This window comes from Harpegnathos saltator, unplaced genomic scaffold (genome assembly GCF_003227715.2).
Source record: "Harpegnathos saltator strain DR-91 unplaced genomic scaffold, Hsal_v8.6 scaffold174, whole genome shotgun sequence".
NCBI lineage: Eukaryota > Metazoa > Arthropoda > Insecta > Hymenoptera > Formicidae > Harpegnathos > Harpegnathos saltator.
Window position 1 is genome coordinate 35904 of NW_020229955.1, and position 19653 is coordinate 55556.

General features: G+C 43.2%; 2 protein-coding genes across 4 annotated transcripts in view; one reads left to right on the forward strand and one right to left on the reverse strand.

The window, feature by feature from the left end:
- Positions 1 to 301: 301 nt before the first annotated feature.
- Positions 302 to 19653, forward strand: part of Grd (GABA-gated ion channel) — a 31363-nt gene continuing 12011 nt past the window's right edge. For 2 of the 3 annotated variants that reach the window (XM_025297344.1, XM_025297348.1), the window contains exons 1-4: positions 302 to 639; positions 12042 to 12188; positions 14479 to 14671; positions 15571 to 15791. In XM_025297344.1, the coding sequence (XP_025153129.1) occupies positions 12055 to 12188; positions 14479 to 14671; positions 15571 to 15791 (548 nt within the window). In that variant the 5' untranslated portion in view covers positions 302 to 639; positions 12042 to 12054. The remainder of the gene's footprint in view (positions 640 to 12041; positions 12189 to 14478; positions 14672 to 15570; positions 15792 to 19653) is intronic. The other variant, XM_025297345.1, reaches the window with a different exon arrangement.
- Positions 5109 to 8053, reverse strand: LOC105183115 (luc7-like protein 3). The gene is made up of 5 exons (XM_011140992.2): positions 7885 to 8053; positions 7165 to 7382; positions 6891 to 6915; positions 5918 to 6098; positions 5109 to 5522 (listed from the first exon to the last, which is right to left on the reverse strand). The coding sequence occupies exons 1-5, from the start codon at positions 8026 to 8028 to the stop codon at positions 5251 to 5253; spliced, it is 840 nt and encodes a 279-aa protein (XP_011139294.2). The 5' UTR covers positions 8029 to 8053; the 3' UTR covers positions 5109 to 5250.

Below are 19653 nucleotides of genomic sequence, written 5' to 3' on the forward strand. Positions count from 1 at the left end.
TGGGAATTTGGCGAATGTCAAATTCCCGCACGAACGATCGTCGCGTACGAGCTCATGTCCTCGAATACGTTACGTTCCATGTTCGCGCGCTTGAGTATCGTGTGTTTCCGCGGTAATCGCAATAAAGGTGTTTCTGTGTTTGTTCAACTTACAGTTTCGGATTCGCCACGATGTTGCCTGCGAAGAGATCGGTAAAACCTGCGAGATGTAATGATCGAAAGCGGATCGGAATAAAGAAGACAGAGAAAGGGGAAAGGGGAGAAAGGGGAGAAAGGGGAGTGCTGGGCCGGGTGGGGAGGTTGACAGTGGAGGGTGGAAAGTGCTGCGTTTCCACCCTTCGTCAGCTTCGTCCCGTTCGGAGCAGTCAGCAGCGCGTCGTGCAGCTTCGCGCCACGTGCTTCTCGCGATCCCACCTGCCTATCCTGCCTGCGCAATCGAGAAACCACGCGAAAAATGATGCCCTCTGTCCACGATGGGACCATCCGAGGGGACATCCGAGGAGACAGGCGGTTCTAACCAAATGCATCTGTCCAACTTTGAGGATATCGAGGACACCTTTGCTGTCATCGTGACCACGTGTCGACATTAACTTCGCAACAACGTCAAAACGCCAACAACTCAAACACGTGCGTTTGAGTGGTGAGTCTTTTAAAAATCTCGTAAGTCTCCAAACTTCTCGAAGTAATCGGTTAGAAATCAATTTTTCTTTTACGATTTTAATTTAGCACCACGTGGACACGCAGTCTACGTAGTATTGTAGTAAATATTCATTGGCGAACCTTCGTTTGAAAACGATTGGACGGGAAAAACACGCGCAAGCGCGTTTCCAGAAATTTAAATTAGTAAGAAAATATGTGTACATATATATATATATATATATATGTTTTTTTTACATCATCTTTCTCGATTATTAATACAAATATTTTTATCATTAATAATCATCATTCATTATTACCATATATTGTTTGAAAATAACCTAATGTACTTGATACATAAAATGTAAAGCCTCGAAGGCTGAGCGAAGTATGAATTATTTATATCTCGCAACACGCACAGATACTCCATTTATAAATAACAAATAATCAAGTTTGCTCATCGGCTCGTACGCTACAGGTTTCGAAAGGTTTCATCAAACTCCGTGAGGGCAGTCCTCTGTTCGCGAGATGGAGTGTTTTCTTTTTTCTCTTCTAATTTTCACGAGAAATTATATAATTCATTTATATCGCGGGACACAAAATTGACATTTATTTGTCGCAACGTCGACATTTGTTTACATCTTCTTTGTATCGTTTCGCGGGTATTATCTCACTATTAATATCCATTATGTCATAACTTGCGCTCATTAAGGTTTTAATTGACACTCTAGCAAATAACGTAAGTATTTGCGGGTGTGCGAACATTCGTGCTTTGTTTGTAAGAGCAAAGTGCTGAAATATGTAATTTAGTGGAACACATTTGACAAGTAAGATGGGTGAAAAGCAGTGCTTAATGTGCGAAAATCAAGATCCTCTCCTGATTCTCTGAAATATTTGTATTGAAATACAAGCCAAAAAGCGGACAAAACAGACGACAAGTAAATGCCAGTGCTCATTCGAAGTGGGAGGCAGGAAGGGGATGGAGGGAAAGAGGGAGAGAGGGGGAGAGAGCTTACTCGCAGAAATAGCGAGTTTGGTAATACTACATGGGCTGAAAAGTCTTTGGCTTAACAATGAAAAAACGATCTTTTTAATGAAAAAAGTGTTTTATTCCTCGACATAATCTCCATTCAGAGTAATGCACTTAGTGTAACGGTCCGCTAACATTTCGATGCCGGTCTTACAGTGCTCGGTGTCAAGTCCCTCAAAATAGGCATTTGTTTCCAACTTGACCTCCTCATTCGAGTAAAATCTTTTACCAGCGAGCCACTGCTTCAGTCGGGGAGAAAGGAAATAGTCGCTGGGGGCCAGGCCTGGAGAATACGGGGGATGCGGGACCAATTCATAGCGCAATTTCTTTAATTTATCGGTCGTATCGCGAGCCGAGTGAGCTGGAGCATTGTCTTGGTGAAACAAAATTTTTTTCTTTGCCAAATGTGGCCGTTTGACCTTGACCTCGTCGTCCAATCGATCCAGTAATGTACAGTAATATTCTTTATTGATAGTTTTATCATGTTCAAGATAATCAATGAATATTATGTTATGCGCATCCCAAAAAATACTGGCCAAAACCTTGCCGGCTGATTGTTGTGTCTTCGGGCGCTTCGGACGGCTTTCACCAGGCAACCACTCCGCTGACTGCCGATTGAACTCCGGTGTGTAGTGATGGATCCATGTTTCATCCATTGTGACAAATCGACGCAAAAACTCCTTCTTATTGCGGTTAAACAGGGCCAGATTTTGCTTTGAAAGTCGAACACGTTCCGCTTTTTGCTCAATTGTCAAAAAACGCGGCACCCAACGCGCGCAAAGCTTTTTCATGTGTAAATATTCATGAATGATATGACCAACGCGTTCCTTTGAGATGCCTATGATGTTAGCTAGCTCACTCAATTTCATTTTGCGGTCATTCAACACGATTTCACTGATTTTCTGGATGTTTTCTGGAGTAACTGCCTCATTTGGCCTTCCTGAACGTGGTGCATCATTTGTGCTCGTACGGTTACGACGAAACTCAGCAAACCAATATTTGATGGTTGAATTCGGTGGGGCAGATGTGCCGTAACATTTATCAAGCCATGCCTTTGCTTCAACAGTGTTTTTTCCCATCACGAAGCAATGTTTAATCAAAACACGAAATTCACTTTTTTCCATAGTAAAGATAAATTCAGAGGTAACGTCACTTCGAAAGCTATAACTTGTACACGAGTGAACGAAATATCATGAAATTTTTACAGCATCTAAGTTAAGGTTGGTACTCTATAGGAAATATAAGGATTTTTAGTTTGTGGCGCTATCTATATGTCAGGCCAAAGACTTTTCAGTCCATGTAGTACACGCATTTGACGAACAGATTCGTATTTCCTGTCGAGGATTGAATCGTGACGTTTTTCACATAAATATTTCACATTAGTTCGATACTGCCGTATCGAACGAGTCCACGCGATTGTGAAACTTGCATTTTTTCAAGATATACGCACGATTATGCCGTGCATGTGAGCGCGCCCACGTTGCTTTCGCAAACGAGACGAACGATTATTCGTTTTTGTATTCGTGCCTGCCGAAGGACGTTTAAAACACGCCAATAAAACGAAGCTTTCCGGGGAACTTTGCGAGATAAAATTTCTCGGAAAACTCCCGAGAAGATCCCGATCGTCCCGTGATGAGCAAACACATGGATGAAGAGAAAGAGAGAGAGAGAGAGAGGGGGGGGGAGGGGAGGAAAAGGGGAGGGAACAAAGTGTTAAAAGCTGGTCGTGAAAAAGTTCTGAACAGCGGGGATAAAACGCCATTGGCTAAACCGATAAACATCAGAAAGCTTTAGTCATGTTGAAAAATGCTCCGCGCACCGAGAGGATTCGCGCTCATCCGCGACGAGGGAGATCCCGTAAAGAGCGATGCTCGCGCCGATAGTATCCCCGTCTCGGCGAAAGCTTCCGTACTTTGTTCGAACATTTCCCGCCGCGTGAAAATACATTTATCGGCTTCCATTCGCGAGAAAGCGAAAGCGCCTATCCTTCTGCGACGCGCGGCGTCGATACGGCAAAGAGGCAGCGCGACCACAAACGAGCCTCGCTTAAGAATACACACCGAGGATAGTCATTTCCATGCCTCACCGGTGAGCAGCTTCATAAATCGTACACCGATACCGCGATTCTTCCTCGGGCAGCGACTCGTGACAAGAGATGCGGGAACGCGCGATCATCCCGTGGGATATTTTGTACGATCACATATTTATCGAGCGGATCATAGATTTGCAGTATCTCTTTGGCAGAGACTATCGAGTGACAGACAAGCGCCGATACTTTTCTTTGTAATTTGTCTTCGGTCGTTTAGCTTTGAAGAATTTCGCATTCGATTAATGCACGATTAAATGCATCCATGACCTTTTATTTCCTTTTGTTCAATTTCCCTCTTGTAATACTTTATTCTCTGTTTGACAGTTGGCGGAAACTATTAATGAAACTATTATTCCCAGATCAATATTATATCCCGCACTGGAACAAAATGTTTCTCTGTTGAGAGACGTTATTTGATAATTTGCTTCTCGCTAATCGAATGCGAGAAATAATGCGAGAAATTGTCATTGGGAGAGGAATATAATATATCAATTTGTGACAATTATTCTGTTTGCTATTCCACAAAGCGAGCACAGGGCGTTTATCTATATTTTACCGGATGCGTTTTCCTCTTATCTTACAAGATAATACAGACAGATTTTACGATCGATTTGTCGACAGAGATACAAGTGGTCTGCCATATCACACTGATACAGCTGATCGATAATATAAATACATATTATATAATGGCATTATCGTGTCTCCTGATCCAATAGACAGCGCGCCGGGCTATTGATCATAGCCGCCGAACGCCGAGATCTTTTCGAGATCGAGATCGACAACATACAACCGCTCTCTCTTTGCTCGAAATGCAAAGCGCACCGGCCGAGATATATTAACGCCGAGTCCGAGACGAGCCGATACGTCTGACTGTGATAACGGATAATTTCGGAACTGATGCTACCCTCGTCGTCGCATTAGCATCAATTGCCATGTGGCTTATAATGACCACTCATCGAAATACTGCCGACCCAAAAGCCTGCGATTCGTCACGGCATTGCTGTTGCGCGTCTACACGCAGTCTAATCTGACTCTCACTCAATGCACGAGACTACAGTCGGTGAAACAGTACAAGAAGAGGGGGGGGGGGAGAGAGAGAGAGAGAGAGAGAGAGAGAGAGAGAGAGAGAGAGAGAGAGAGCGTGAAATCAAAAAGCTTATGAAACTACGTAACACGTCGGAAGTTATCGTAAAACGCTAATTTCTTGCGTGACTTCTCTCACCGCGATAAAGTTAATCTTGAGAAATGGGCTGAGGAAGCTGCCATAAAGCTCGAAAGATGATTCCATTGAGGTAAAAGTGCCTGTAATAGTGTGACTTTCAGATTATGATGCAAATACCAACTTGCCCTAAAGTTGCCCTTGCGCCACCAAGTGGCGCAACAAACAAATTTATTACTCAAGGACACTCTCCGGTACACAAAAAGGTACAAAGAAAACAATATATATAGATGTACGTCGATGTACAGCCACTAAAGAAGTGGTAAAAGCCAGAGCATCACGAGTTCTCCAGGTCGTTGCCGCTGCTGCCGTCGCTCGGCTGCTGACGATCTCCTTCGACGTTCTCGCTCTCATCTTGATGCTCCGCGCCGCGCTCCGTCAGCCGGTGATCCTCGTCGCACCGGTGGTGTCTGTCGTTTTCCACTTCCTCGATCGGATGTTGCCGCGCTTGCACCCGTTGCGCGCTACGAACTCGCGACGTCGATTTGTCGCTCGATCTCACGCGCGTTTCTTTCCCGCGTTTGGCTTCCCAACGTGACGATGTGCTCACTGAAACCAGTATTTCCAGACTTAAAAAGGATGCAAATGTGTTCGTTCGTTTGTGAGAGAAGTATAATAATTAGATTGCCGTCTTAAAACCCACCCCATGGCCCTGGCATGAAGTCATAAAGGTGGGTTATAATGTAATGATCGTTCAGCATTGTATACGAAATAATCACAGTGATGAAATTTTTCCTCTTTTAACCGGGCTCTTTCCCAGAGCTGGGAACCGTTGGCGCAAGTTTCATGACTGAGAATCGATAAGTTGCAATTACAGATAAGAATTATAGGTACAGATAGAATCTAATTCTCGTAAACAGCGTACGTGTGCAGATTGCAAAAGTGGAAGAAACTGAAATGACTCGCAATTCTCAGATGTCTTAGGTAAATATCATTGAAATAACCTCGAGAAACGCGCTGCCGGTTCACGTCACTTTCGCAATCACTCCCGTCGGAGAAATCGGAGGACTTGAACTCTCGCTTGGACACTCTTGAACGCTTCTCGTCCCTACCGTACAAGACGTACCGTCCGGTCGACTGGTCCTCGAACTCCTCGTCCTCGCGAGAACGCTTTCGCCGTCGTCGCTACAAATGTTAGGACGTGCGTGAGAATCTTGCGCGTTTTGTCTCGCCGAACGTTGGTAATTCTCTCGATCGGAAAGAAGAATAATAATCACTACATCGTCTTAGAATTCAACTCAGTTCAAAAGAATTTTATGCTCGCGATTTAGATTTATTTCATCGTAACGAGTATATTGCAATTTGTATATTTGGCAGGAACCAGAAAATATGATCTCGCAAATCATGTGATTCTACTTTCTCTACGTTTTATAGGAAAAAAGTAATTTTAAAATATGTCGTATATTGTTGGCTCGATGGACTTCTTTGACTTTCAAAGTATAAGAATAATTCGGCGTCTAATGGTTTAAACCAAAATAATTTCCTTACAATCATCTTATAATTATTAAAAAATACGAGACTGCTTTTTAAAGCGTGAACCTTACATTTACATAACCACACGATAACTCGCTCGCGCTCAGTACGTATGTGTGTGTGTGTGTGTGTGTGTGTGTGTGGTAGCATACTCATACAACAAACACATACATAAAGCAAGATACTTAAATATATTAGAATATTAACGCGTGCGAAGCTTATTGCAACGAAAGAAGAAACCAATCTAATTATGTTGCCAATTATACGCACCTTTCGATCTCGATCTTCGTTAACTCGTTTAATATACCGCGAATGTTGGGTTTTTCTCATCGCTTTATCGCCATCTGTTCTAATTATTCTCCTTGAAACACTCTGTTTTCTGCATTTGTAAATTATAAACAAGTAATTAAGAGCTGTTTATATTTTTGCTCGTATTCTCTTTACCTGCAATTCTTGCAAGTAATCTTTACTATAAATGTGTATGTTTTGTGTAAATAAAAAAATATTTGTCGTGTGTGTATAGACTTCAATACATTATCGACGTATTATGCGAGGGTGTAATCATCACATTATACGTTTATACGATCCTTGAAAATCCCTAAAAACTAATAATATAACATAATTCGTAAGAATATCTATCTTCGTAAGGATAGCTTAAGCAACACGCAGCATCCATATTCCCTTGAGAAATATATCGCAAATCTATGATGATATATACTTGCGCTTCTGTGTTCGACGAGAAGACTTTGGATCGTCGACCGGTGCTCGTACATTGGACTTCGACGTTTCATCATGACTCTTTTCATCATTGTTAGCCAGCACTTTTGCCGATATAACGGGGATAGGAGCGGGGTTCAGAGTGACCAGTACCTTGTAACGTCCACTCCTGTGCCTCATGAGTCCGGCGTTCACCGCGTGCTTTAACGCTCGGCGCACCTGCACAACCAATGCGACGTGTTAAGCATCTTACGTCATACGTTTACGTTACTTAATATTTTTCAGCGACGAGATTTGTACGACTTATGGCGGTTCTCTAATATGCCTGAAACAAATCACAGACAAAGTCAACCAGTAATTTTGTTTTTCTTAATTGGAATTAGCGTCTCGCCCGCGTTTAGTTTGTGTGAAAAATCGAGAAGAGATGCAGAGAGAAAATATAGACACACACGCGCACACACACACACACACACACTCGGACGTTTTAAATGAAAATATTTCAAAGTTGTCTAATCAGGATAATTCCACGAGTTTAAAAAACTCGACAAGCCCCGTTTGAATACGCGCATGTTTGAATGAGCAACCGAAACATAGGTAGATTCCTGTATGAGGATTTCGTCCAAAGTTTGAGTCATTCGAGCGGCGCACCTTGAAACATATGGCGTGCAAATCGCTAACGAAAAATACATCAGCCACCACACGATGGGCGCACGATTGTCACCTGTAGCGTTAGATTCTTCAACGACGCGTTGCTTTGTCGGATAAAAGCGAGGACCTCGCGAGCTGATGAACCTCTGCTGTCGCCGAGATTCACCACTGCGTCCAACACACGGGCCATAAGTCGCGGTTTCGACGGTTTCACCATTCTCGTACTCTCGCGATTCACGATTCGCTGGATCGATCGGTTTCCCTTCGATCGACACTTTGACGATTTTAGACCCAGTGAAAAGCCGAAGAAAAATTTCGAGATAGTTTACATTGGTAGTTCTGGTTTCTGGCAATCTTATTAATATTATACGAAATCGTATGATCGTATTGGATATCAATGATAAATCATGGGACCAAGCAAACCTCGAATTTCAAAGATGCCACTTTGACATCCGAGACTGACGATGACTCTTGCTCGCGTCTTACCTGACCTGACCAATGCTCGAAAGCCGAAAAACATTCGACCGCATTCAACGCGTTCTCCCGTTCTCACCGAACGATCTCGATCGAAACCCGACGTCGGATGCGGGTTGTCTCTCACGAGCACTACGAATTTTGTCGGAGCATCTCGTCACTCGCATGAAAATTGTCGCTGAGACATCTCTACGTTTGTAGTTTGTCTCTACGTGATACTCTTCGTCTGTTCGACGCGATGCTCTTTTCTTCTCTTTACTCGCATCTCTTTACTCGACACATTCATTCTCTCGTATCTCGCGGTTTAATTTCATGGAAGTCTCGCGTCGTCAAAATTTGAGACATTGAAAAAAACAGTACACGTCGCTGTCAATCAAAGTGTTCCCACCAATCTTTCAGCTAATTGTTCGCATCTATAAAGTGAATTGTCTCATCTTGAACCGATGGAACCACCGACAAATTGTTGCAAGTTTTTTATATCTTTATATCTTCAATGAGTTTGATTCTATACAGACTCTCTCTCTCTCTCTCTCTCTCTCTCTCTCTCTCTCTCTCTCTCGCGACTTGTTTACGCGCGGTGATACAAACACAAACGACAATCGAGGTCGCGAGTTCCTATAGCACAGAAAATTGACGTTGTCTTAGCGCGCGACTTACCGTAGCTTTGTAACAGGGAGTACGTCGGGGATACGTCAGCATGTCGGATTTTCACGGTACCGTGATCTCGAATTACGAGTTAAACTTTAAGGACCGCCGTTACTACAACTATCGCCCACGCCTTCCGCCGTACGCGCGCATCTTGTGTGTTCGTTAAACACCGTGTGACTTACCTATTCTCTGCCTCTGACAGAGATACGTTATATACGCGCATGCCGCAATTTATCCCGTATTTGCATTATAACGAACATAGATAGCGTGCAACAAAGCGTGCACCTTTATGCATTATTTTGTACAAATACACGTCGGTCCTATTCCAAAAGGACTATCTTAAACACTTTGCGCGTTTTTTACATCCTCTTTCCGAGACAAACTATATAAAATGGAATAGCCTACACGGGATATTTCAGAAATCTTACACGGAAAAGGACAGACGAAGATTTTGGATCGAATGAACGTGACTGAATAAGCAAACTGAACGCGTTTAGTTTTAAAGGAGGAAATGGAATTTCTCTTTTGACTTCTTCCAAAACACAATTTGTTCTGTAAAAGCGAAAAATTCTGTTTTCTATAACCATAACGCATTCGCACGTTAATTCAACCAATCATTTTTCTCTTTGTAGAATTTCTGAAAAGATTTTAGATAATTCTTAGAAGAAATAACGAAATAATGGAATATATAAGTATATAAGAGAAAATACAGAGTTTATCATCCCGTCGATTTAACGTCGAGCGAGACGCACCGGCGTAGTTGATAGTCGAGGGTAAACCTTCGGCTAGGTATATCTCTCTGTGAAGTGTTCGCATGGACCATAATTTGGAAAATCAATTCGGCTGAGAGCGACTGCTTTTCCGAGGCGTGACCGCCGATTCAAATCCACCGCTTCTGATTTGCGCTAGCGGTGTAGAAACGGCGCTGATTATCAGGCCGGTTGCCTAGTCGTTGCGTCGCGAGTAATAACCCTAACCTAATCCATCTTTCCAAGCGTGCGCCCCGCGCATTTACGTATGTACGAGGGTGGTCCCAGAAGTACCTGACCTGACGTATAGATAGCGGTTGTTGTTTGAAAAGAATGATTATGGTAGAAAGTACCAACCTTATAAAGCTTAAGTTTGAAGTTTTACGACGCTACGTTGTTTGGTATTTGTTTGGCAGCCATCAATAGTGAATGCTCTCAGTGAATTTGTAAACATGGCAAAAATTGGTCATCGTTATGTGATACAATACTTTCATTTGAAAGGCCTCGGTCCAACCAATATGAAAGCGGAGCTAGATTCTACTCTGGGGGAGTCCTCTCCTTCGTTTACAACAGTAAAATATTGGGTGGCAGAATATAAACGAGGCCAAGTACGAGATGCCAAGACGAACATCGCAGTGGTCGACCACGCCAGAAATGGTGAAGAAAATCCACATAATGGTATTGGATGACCGTCGACTGAAAGTGCGCGAGTTAGCACACATGGTAGGTATTTCAAAAAGTGCTGTACATCGCATATTGACTGAAAATTTGGACATGAGAAAGCTGTGCTGTGCAAGATGGGTGCTGCGATTGGAACGAGCAAAACAGCGTCGTGAGGATGTTTCAATCGAGTGTTTGGCGAAGTTTCGCAGCAATAAAGCCGAATTTTTGCGTCGATTCATAACCATGGATGAAACATGGGTCCACCACTTCACATCACTTCGCACCTGAGACGAAGGAACAGTCAAAACAATGGACTAAAGTGGCTTGATGGTTATTTTGAGAAGCTCGACGTTTCCCACTATAAACAGGGCTATCGAAGCTATTGAACATCGTTGGGAAAAGTGTATTGAGCTAAAAGGAGACTATGTAGAGAAATAAAGATCTTTCTTCCCAAATTTTTTGTGTTTTCTTTGTTACTTCTAAGACTACCTTCGTACCAACGGCTGTTTAAATAGCCTACGGTTCGTTCGTTTTTCCAACATATATTATCTTGCGCTGCAAATTGTTTTCGAGACACGAACATGCGAATACGTGTCGCAAGATGGTATACGTTACCATCAAGATTCGCCAGCGATTTGCTGATTCGACATCTGTCTACTTAACCAACGCTGTCACATTTCGGCACCTCGAGGGTGAGCAACGCGAAATTCAAAGTGTCTCTCTCTCTCTCTCTCTCTCTCTCTCTCTCTCTCTCTCTCTCTCTCTCTCATCCTCAGAGACAGAGAGAGAGAGAGAGAGAGAGAGAGAGAGAGAGAGAGAGAGAGAAAGAGAGAGAGAGAGGCGTCCACAAGACTCCTGAAAAACTAGGAAGCATCTCGGATCTGCTTCTGACGTCAGTTCGATACATTTTGTTGTTTGAGAACACATTAACGGAAACATCGGGCGTTTTGAAGAAAAGTTATCAGTCGAAGTTAAAAGAAGTCACCAGGCGACGATAAACGAGAAATGTGCGGTGCACGGGAGCGTAACGTAAAATTCAACGGCATTATCAAGTTTTGGGATACCAGACGTTATGTTTCGCTTTGTTTGTCGCTAAAGGAGAAACGTTTCACATCCGCGAGCGCATTTGCGCACGGACGTATCATTCATAGAATCGATAATTAAATTTTTCTCCCGATCGATTTGCAACGCGACAGTTTCATACCTCGTGGCTCGTGCCGTTCTTCGTTATCGCGGGGGAATATACTCAAGCGCGCACATTGTTTGCGCGTACTCTCGATTAAAAAAAATTAACATCCGACTCCTCATTGCCGTGTTTTAAATCCTGACCCGAATATGAAAATTGACGTAAGTAATGGAGCGTAATGTAAAAAAATTAAAAAAAAGAGGACTAACAAATCGTAACATTTAATCTCAACTTCTTCGATAACATTTTCCTGCATTTTCGATAGTAACTTTCCATAAAAAGGTTAGAATTGAGTAGAATAGAGTAGGATAAAGGAAGAAAGAGAGGGGGAGAGGGAGGGAGAGAGCGAGAGAGAGAGAGAGAGAGAGAGAGAGAGAGAATAAGGATATTTTCTTGCTCGAATGAAAGAATTTTAGGGAATCTTTTCTGAAAATATAAAAAGAGAAACGAAGACATCGTATAAATTTATCGCAACTCATTCTGTGCCGTCTTCCTTTCTTTCTGTTATAGCGCGAATTATCGAATGATTCTGTTGTGGAACGGATTGATGAACGAATTCTCACACAAAGGAAGCGAGGATCAGGCTTGGAACATTATGAAGCCGAAGGTCCTGCTGGCCCTCGCCAACCTCTTCATCACTTCTTACGCTTTCTTTCTGTAAGTAACTCTCCCGAGAGAAGTTTGTTTTTACGTGCATTAAACAAGATCCACTCCGGCTCCAGCGGCTTCACCACAGAACTCATGGATACGAGTCGTGTCGTAACGGGGTTATTCTTTTGCCGTAACGCTATTCTGACAATTCTGTTACGCGACGGACTGATGCCCCAACTCTGGTTGCGTATTATCAATGAGTATTAATGTAACATCTCATCCCGTGTAAAGTAAATATCGTCTCAGTCGTCTGTTTATTACTTAATTACATTTATATAGCAAAATATACGCTAGAAGGCTGACCGAATTTTGCATGGCACACGTCAAACACTATTGCATTATATAAAGACTTCTTAAAATCTGTATAAATTGAATCCTCGAACCAGGAAATAAATAAAAGAGACGCACCATATACATACGTGTATAATTCTTGTTAAAAAAGTACAGAAGAGCCCGGAACGATTGTATAGAGTAAACGGCCTGCGTGTTGTAACGTAATATTATATTAATATTAATTAATGTAATAATATAATTATTAATATAATATTATATTATTATTTATATTGTTAATATGACTATTAATATTATTATATTATTATTATTATTATTATTATTATTGGGAGTACAAATTAGTTCGGTCCGTTTTTTTGTGTTAAAAGATGTATTTATTTCAAAACAAAATGACTGAACAGATCAATTAAAGTATTTTCCATCGCTGGCTACTACTTTCTCCCACTTCTCAGGCAATTTTCGAATTCCATCTCGAAAAGATGACTCGCCTTTTGAGGCGATCAAAGTTTGGAGCCAATTTTCGAAATCTGTGAAAGAAGTGAACCGGTGACCTGCCAAATCGTGCTGCATCCTTCGGAACAACCAGTAATCAGAAGGAGCAATGTCCGGAGAATACGGCGGGTGCAGTAAAACATCCCATTTGAGCGTTTTCAAATATCTTTTTACGACTTTTGCGACATGAGGCCGAGCGTTGTTGTCATGAAGAACGCCTTTCAACGTCCTTCGGTTTCAGTTCATAAGGCACCCAATTTCCTTGTTTTTGAATAATTCCCAGGTCTCTCAATCGTACGGAAACGGCTTGTTGAGTCACTCCCAATGATTCTGCAAGCTCCTCTTGCGTTTGACTCTGATCTTCGAGTAATGCCTCTAATTCCTTGTCCTCGAATTATTTTGGCTGTCCAGAGCGAGGCTTGTCTTCGACGCTGAAATCTCCATCCCTGAAACGTCGAAACCATTCCTTACATGATTTATCAGTTGGAGCAGCGTCACCATAACTTCAACAAGCATTCGATGGGCTTCAGCTGCACTTTTCTTCCAATTAAAGCAGAAAATTAAAACCTCCCGCAAATGCTGCTTGGTTAACATAAAATTCGACATTTTCAACACTGTAAAATGCAAGGTTTTTGTATGAAACTCAAAGCGATATAAACTGAATATTATTGGCAGATGTCTAACCTCTCTGAAACCGCCAAAATCGGCAGTCACTATGAACCATTCATAACAGCCGGAGCCATCTTTTGAAAACGGACCGAACTAATTTATACACCCAATATAATATTAATGTATCTCAAGTCTAGTCTTAATAATTGGCATGCTGTGTGTAGGCGAAAATTACCTCGGCCGAAACTGCACGATTGAAATAAAAATCCAAAATAAAATATTTAGAAGATAAAGCGCGAAATATAATATGCGTGCAGTAGAGAAGAAAGGAAGATATTAACGCGAGCGCAGTTTTATTCTCGACGTTTTCGAAAATACGACCCCGTGACGTGATTTGAATGTCTCGCCGTATGAGTTTTAAGGGTTTTAATTACGCCGGCTATATACGCGCGTACGCAGAGAGACAGAGACAGGGAGAGAGAGAGAGAGAGAGAGAGGGGGGGGTGGGAGAGGGAGAGTGGGAGAGGGGGCGAGAGGGCGAGAGGAGGAGAGGGAGAGAGAGGGGGGAGAGGGAGAGGGAGAGAGAGAGAGCCGGCGCCGAATTTACACCAATGATTCACGACGCAATCGAGCGAAAGTAAACCGCAGTTTATCCCATATGCACATGCGACACGTATACGTACACTCACATCGTGCACAAGGCACACAGAACGAGGAACGAGGAACGAGCCAGAACATTATAGGCATTATAATATAGGCATTTAGGAAAGGATATTTCGATTAATTGAGCACTCTTTTATATCGTGCAATATAATTGAAAAACTCGTTAAAATTGGCACAGGAGAAGGTACACTTCAAGATCTTCCCCCGTTGCCTCCCTTGCTGAGCGCAACGCTTGTTTCAGAACGGTTGCGAGTGCGAGAATTTCCATCAGGCAGCGCACGCAGAGCAACAATCACAGCAATATCAGCGATCTGTTGGACAATCTGCTGCGCGGCTACGACAACAGCATCAGGCCGGACTTTGGTGGGCCTCCGGCTACCGTCGAGGTCGATATCATGGTACGCAGCATGGGTCCCATTTCCGAGGTGGATATGGTCAGTCATATTTTTTTGTTTAGCGCGCGACGTAAACGCGAAACGCGATTTCACTCGGACAGTCAACCAGATGTATCAACCATAGTGGTGTCAACCAAATAATTAGGAAGTTGATGCATAAATCAACTTCCATTATCAACGATATTCATCGGCGATATTTTAGCGTGTTGCGTGCATTTCTCTGTTCTCTCTCCCTCTCTCCCTCTCTCCCTCTCCCTCTCTCCGTCTCTCTCCGTCTCTCTCCCTCTCTCTCCCCCTCTCTCTCTCTCTCTCTCTCTCTCTCTCTCTCTCTCTCTCTCTCTCTCTCTCTCTCTCTCTCTCTCTCTCTCCCCCTCTCTCTCTCCCTCTCTCTCTCCCTCTCTCTCTCCCCCTCTCTCTCCCCCTCTCTCTCCCCCTCTCTCTCTCTCTCTCTCTCTCTCTCTCTCTCTCTCTCTCTCTCTCTCTAATGAAAGATGAATTACAATGAAATCTCACTGCAAGGTATACATGGTTTCCATCTGTGAGGAATCCTATGTTCTTGATACCTAAAGTACGTAAAGTATTCCTTACGTCAAGTTCATTCGAACCAATGGACTTGTGAGAATTATTTTACTTCTTGAACAAAGTTACATGTGAGCGAGTTACAAGTAAACATTAAGCTTCATTCGCCTCGAAGAGAAGGAGGAGATCATAGGATCACCTGACGTGTAAGAGATAAAGCATTTCTCAGAAATACTTTACATCAAATGCCGCAAAATAACTAATTGAATGATGATAGAGAAAAATGTCGACACAAAGTGTCGAGAGGTTCTCGAGATATCGATAACTCGATAACTCGATAACTCGATAACGATTACACGTGTGCAGATGTCACGTGCGGACGACACCGACTTGGTCGAATAATCCTCAAATCTCCGCAGACATACTCGATGGACTGTTACTTCCGGCAGTCATGGGTCGACCGACGCTTAGCGTTCCAAAGCGGTAAAGAAACGCTCGCGCTGAGCATCTCCATGCTGGCGAGGATCTGGAAGCCCGACACGTACTTCTACAACGGCAAGTACAGTTACTTGCATACGATTACCAGCCCGAATAAGTTCGTCAGGCTGTACCAGGACGGCAGAGTACTCTATAGCTCAAGGTACGCGTTCAAGGTACCATGTTTGAATAGTAGAACGTTTATTTAACAATAAACTATAAATCATCCAATGGCGAGATTGTGTGGAGCAAAGCTTGCGTCCTCGCATGCGTCATGTTGCCTGTCCATAAAAGTATGTCCCCGAGATAATCGTGAGAAGCGCCGCGCGAGATTTATGAGCGGGACCGCGCTTGAATTTTATGTCGACGCCGCTTATGAAGACGTTCCCCTTTCCCTCGTACATTACATTCCTCCACCTCTGCGAATGTCGCTGTCTCGCTGTGTCGCTAATGTGCTGTCTGTCACTTGAACAAGTGAAACTTTAATCTCCACAAATTGGTTGAATTTCATGAGGTTAAAAAAGAGAGATTCACAATGGACGCAACTTGGAAGTCGAAAGAAGATGACGGAACGAGAGAGAGAGAGAGAGAGAGAGAGAGAGAGAGAGAGAGAGAGAGAGATCGAAAATCACGAGCTTCCGCACGCTTTTTGTTAACAGCGTGTAATCTCGGCATCGGAAATGAGTCTCGACGAGATCGTGCAAGTAATCGAGTAAGCGAGTGCACGAACGAGAGGGCGTTCCGCCCTCGCTTTCTAGCTCGGTTAAATTCCCGCGAATCTTTTCTCAGGCGACGTGACATGTGCAAGGTCTGAGGTATCTCGAACTCGAGGGTTAATTCTGCCGTATACAATGGGGCCGATCCGGAAGACTAGGTCAAGAGAAAGGGAACGGATTTAACAAGGAGGAAACGTTATATCGCTCAATCCCGCTCACCCTCCGTATTTGTATTTGGCTTGCTTGTACCAACAAGTACGAAGTAGCCTCGCGACGATGCACGGCGACTCTACTCTACTCGCGCGGGGGTTGACAAACTATACTCTAGCATTCCGCGTTATCCAATCTCATCCCCCCCTCCCCCCGTCAAACCCTTAATTCTGTCGAACCACGTCGTTGGAACAGCGTTGGAACGTACATGGCCAGTGACGGACGAAAGGACGGGGAGTGGAAAGGGGAGGGGAAAGAAGATTGACAGACGCTCGTCATTAATTTGAGCTTTATTGAGTTCCGTGAGTACCTTCATCGCTTCTTCGCTGCAACTGCGGCTGAGGATCGATGAATGAGGAGATAGCGTGAAAAACGCGAGTTATTATCTATATCGTGCGGAATATCTCCGGAAACTCTCACGAGTCAGGCCGACTCGTATACTCTCTGGGCTCGCTGTATCGCTGTCGTCGCAATTAAAGGTGACCACCGACTATTTTGTCAATTGTCTGTCTCACTTCTTTCGCTGTAAGAAGATTTGAATTAGAGATTCACGATATCAAACTGAGAATCAAACTGAGATACGATCTCGTCGTCAAAATCGCCGCGCGTTTTTCACGCATCGCGATGTTTTCACGCCTAACCATGATAAAATCTCAAGAGATAATTAGCATAACCCTGTCACAAGCAGTCAGAGCGCAAAAGAGATTATCTTATATTTCTTGACTTAACGGAAGAGAGACTGTTTGGCGTTTTCAATTTATCCCGTAAGATATCCTGTTAGACATTGATGCGACAATTATTTGTAGCGAATTATTTGTACCGGCCTGGGGATTGGACAACGTCACGAGTGTTCTCGCTTTACACTATAAGCTTTAATAACGATTTATCTGAATTAATTCACGAGAAACATCTCAATAGAGATACTATATGAAGAAGTGCCTTTCTGAGTGATTCTTTCGCGATTCAACAGAATTCAACGTGTGTCTCCAACGATGAATAGTAGAGAGAGAGAGAGAGAGAGAGAGAGAGAGAGAGAGAGAGAGAGTTTTAATCGAAACAATTTTTTCCTCGTTCATTTTTTCGCTCATCGCGCCGTAAATTCACACTTGGACGATCACTTGCGCGACAGCTTCCCTCTCTCGAGGCGCGATGCTTCTCCACAAACAGGTATTCCAGTGCGGAGTTCCACATCCCGCCCTCGAGAGAAATTAAATGCTACTCATCAGTGAACATGAGGTAAACGTAATCAGCACAGTTCGGAGTGATGCCTGTGGATAATTACGCGCCGCTAATAAGCCTTCGCGCTCTTCACGAGCCGGAGAGTGAGAAGCTTTCATTGCGCGCCGCTTCTTCTTTGAAAAACGAGATCCCATTTGGGACCTTTCCCCAAGACTGACCGTAGTGACCCATCTCGAGTGGAAAACGTCGCGTTATCACGCGTTCGTGGTGCTATTTACTCAACACTTTATTTCAGCTGCCGCCATCCAAGTCCAAGAACGCGCGCCGGTCTTACGGATCCATCTCGGTCGTGCCAAGAGCGTGAATCTTCTCTCGGTTGAGTCGCACGACATATTGTTACTTGTTACTACACACATGTCTCGCGACAGCTTCGCGCCGATCGGGCCGACGATGTAGTTCGTCGCCGGACGGAAACAATCAAATCGCGCGCGTTCGATATATCGTGCGGCACACGTCTTTCGTTTGTGCACGCTCGCGCACCAATGAAAAAATGTTTGCAATTTGTGGCAGCAATAGGCAGCGCGTACTGCGTACACCTAAATCTTGATCCTGATCTTGATCTTGATGCATTCCGCAGACATGACATTGGCTGCGTTCGGTAGAACAAAATGATCATTGAGCGCTTAGTGATTATTGTCTGTGATTGGAGCATTCTTTTAGATTCTTCATAGACCCAGAACATTGTATTTACCAATCAGGAGTGAAAATCATTAAGCGCTCACTGATCATTTTGTTCTGCTGAACGCAGCCATTATTAGTCTTAATGGCGTGGCGCGCAACTAGCGCAACTAGCAAGAGTAATTCGTTATTTACGTTATAACACAAGGAGCATGAAAGAAAGGGACTTTCTACCGTCTAACATAACTCGACATCACTCGATTCATCTTCGATTTTGGCATTCACATTGATCGAGCTACCATTTGTCAAATACTGGAAAAATAGCTGCTGAGTGAGAGACAAAGAGCAAAGTGAAAAGTTGAATTGGACAAGTGTGATAAGATTTGCATGAATCTGAGTTTCTGCTTTCTTCTTTTAATTTAAAATCTATATATGAATATGCATTTTCCAAGGATATATTTAAAGCCTTAAAACAGCACCACTAAATCAAGGAAAATAATTTCTAAAAACGCTGTTTGCGTTTAGCAAATGTTAATGACTTATTATTGCTCGCGGCTCGATTCGAAATCGAAACCACCGATATCGGTCTTTGCCGTTTTTCATTTTCACGTTGAGCACTCGCTGGGTAAACAACAAAAAAAGAATCAACTCTCGTTCCAACGCGCGCTTAAAATCCGGAGTTAACGAAGTTTCGCGTTCTAGCGACGAAAAATCAAGAATTCTACGGCGCGACTGCCAGCGTCGTCGAGATGCGTCAAGTGCGATTGTGAGATTTGCATTTAAATTAATGCTCTAAGCAAACGACCGTCTGTTTTGTGAAATCTCGTGATTAACGCGAAGCGTTACCTGATACCAGACCGTTAGTACCAGACCGACTGATTACTTATTTATCGAAATAAAAACGTATCTCCTTATTTCTCGCTCGACAACGTTTGAACGTCGAAGTTTTCACGCAAGATTAAATTAAATTCCTTCTTTCTCTGTTTCGAAACTTCCGTTTCGCCACGTTCTTCGACCAAAAGAAAGAGAATATCGTGAATCCTGTGTGGACTTTATCCGATATTGTGCAAGAATCGTATGCAAGAATAGGTCCGTTGGACACGTTTATATTTATGCGTGAGATTCCGCTACTAAATATGTATACAGAAACATTCATAAAGACAGCGAATCTGAGCATTTGAAATACGTAATAGAGAGACATAGCAAGCAGCTGTCCCTGGGCAGCAATTATGAGATTATTGC

Bases quoted from the DNA above. Each gene is read 5' to 3' on its own strand.
- LOC105183115 (XM_011140992.2), bottom strand. From the start codon at position 8,028: ATGGTGAAACCGTCGAAACCGCGACTTATGGCCCGTGTGTTGGACGCA. The intron at 6,099-6,890 runs GTAAAGAGAATA...TAACATTTGTAG, and splicing joins ATTACTTGCAAGAATTGCAG to CGACGACGGCGAAAGCGTTC. The intron at 5,523-5,917 runs GTTATTTCAATG...TACTGGTTTCAG, and splicing joins CCGGCAGCGCGTTTCTCGAG to TGAGCACATCGTCACGTTGG.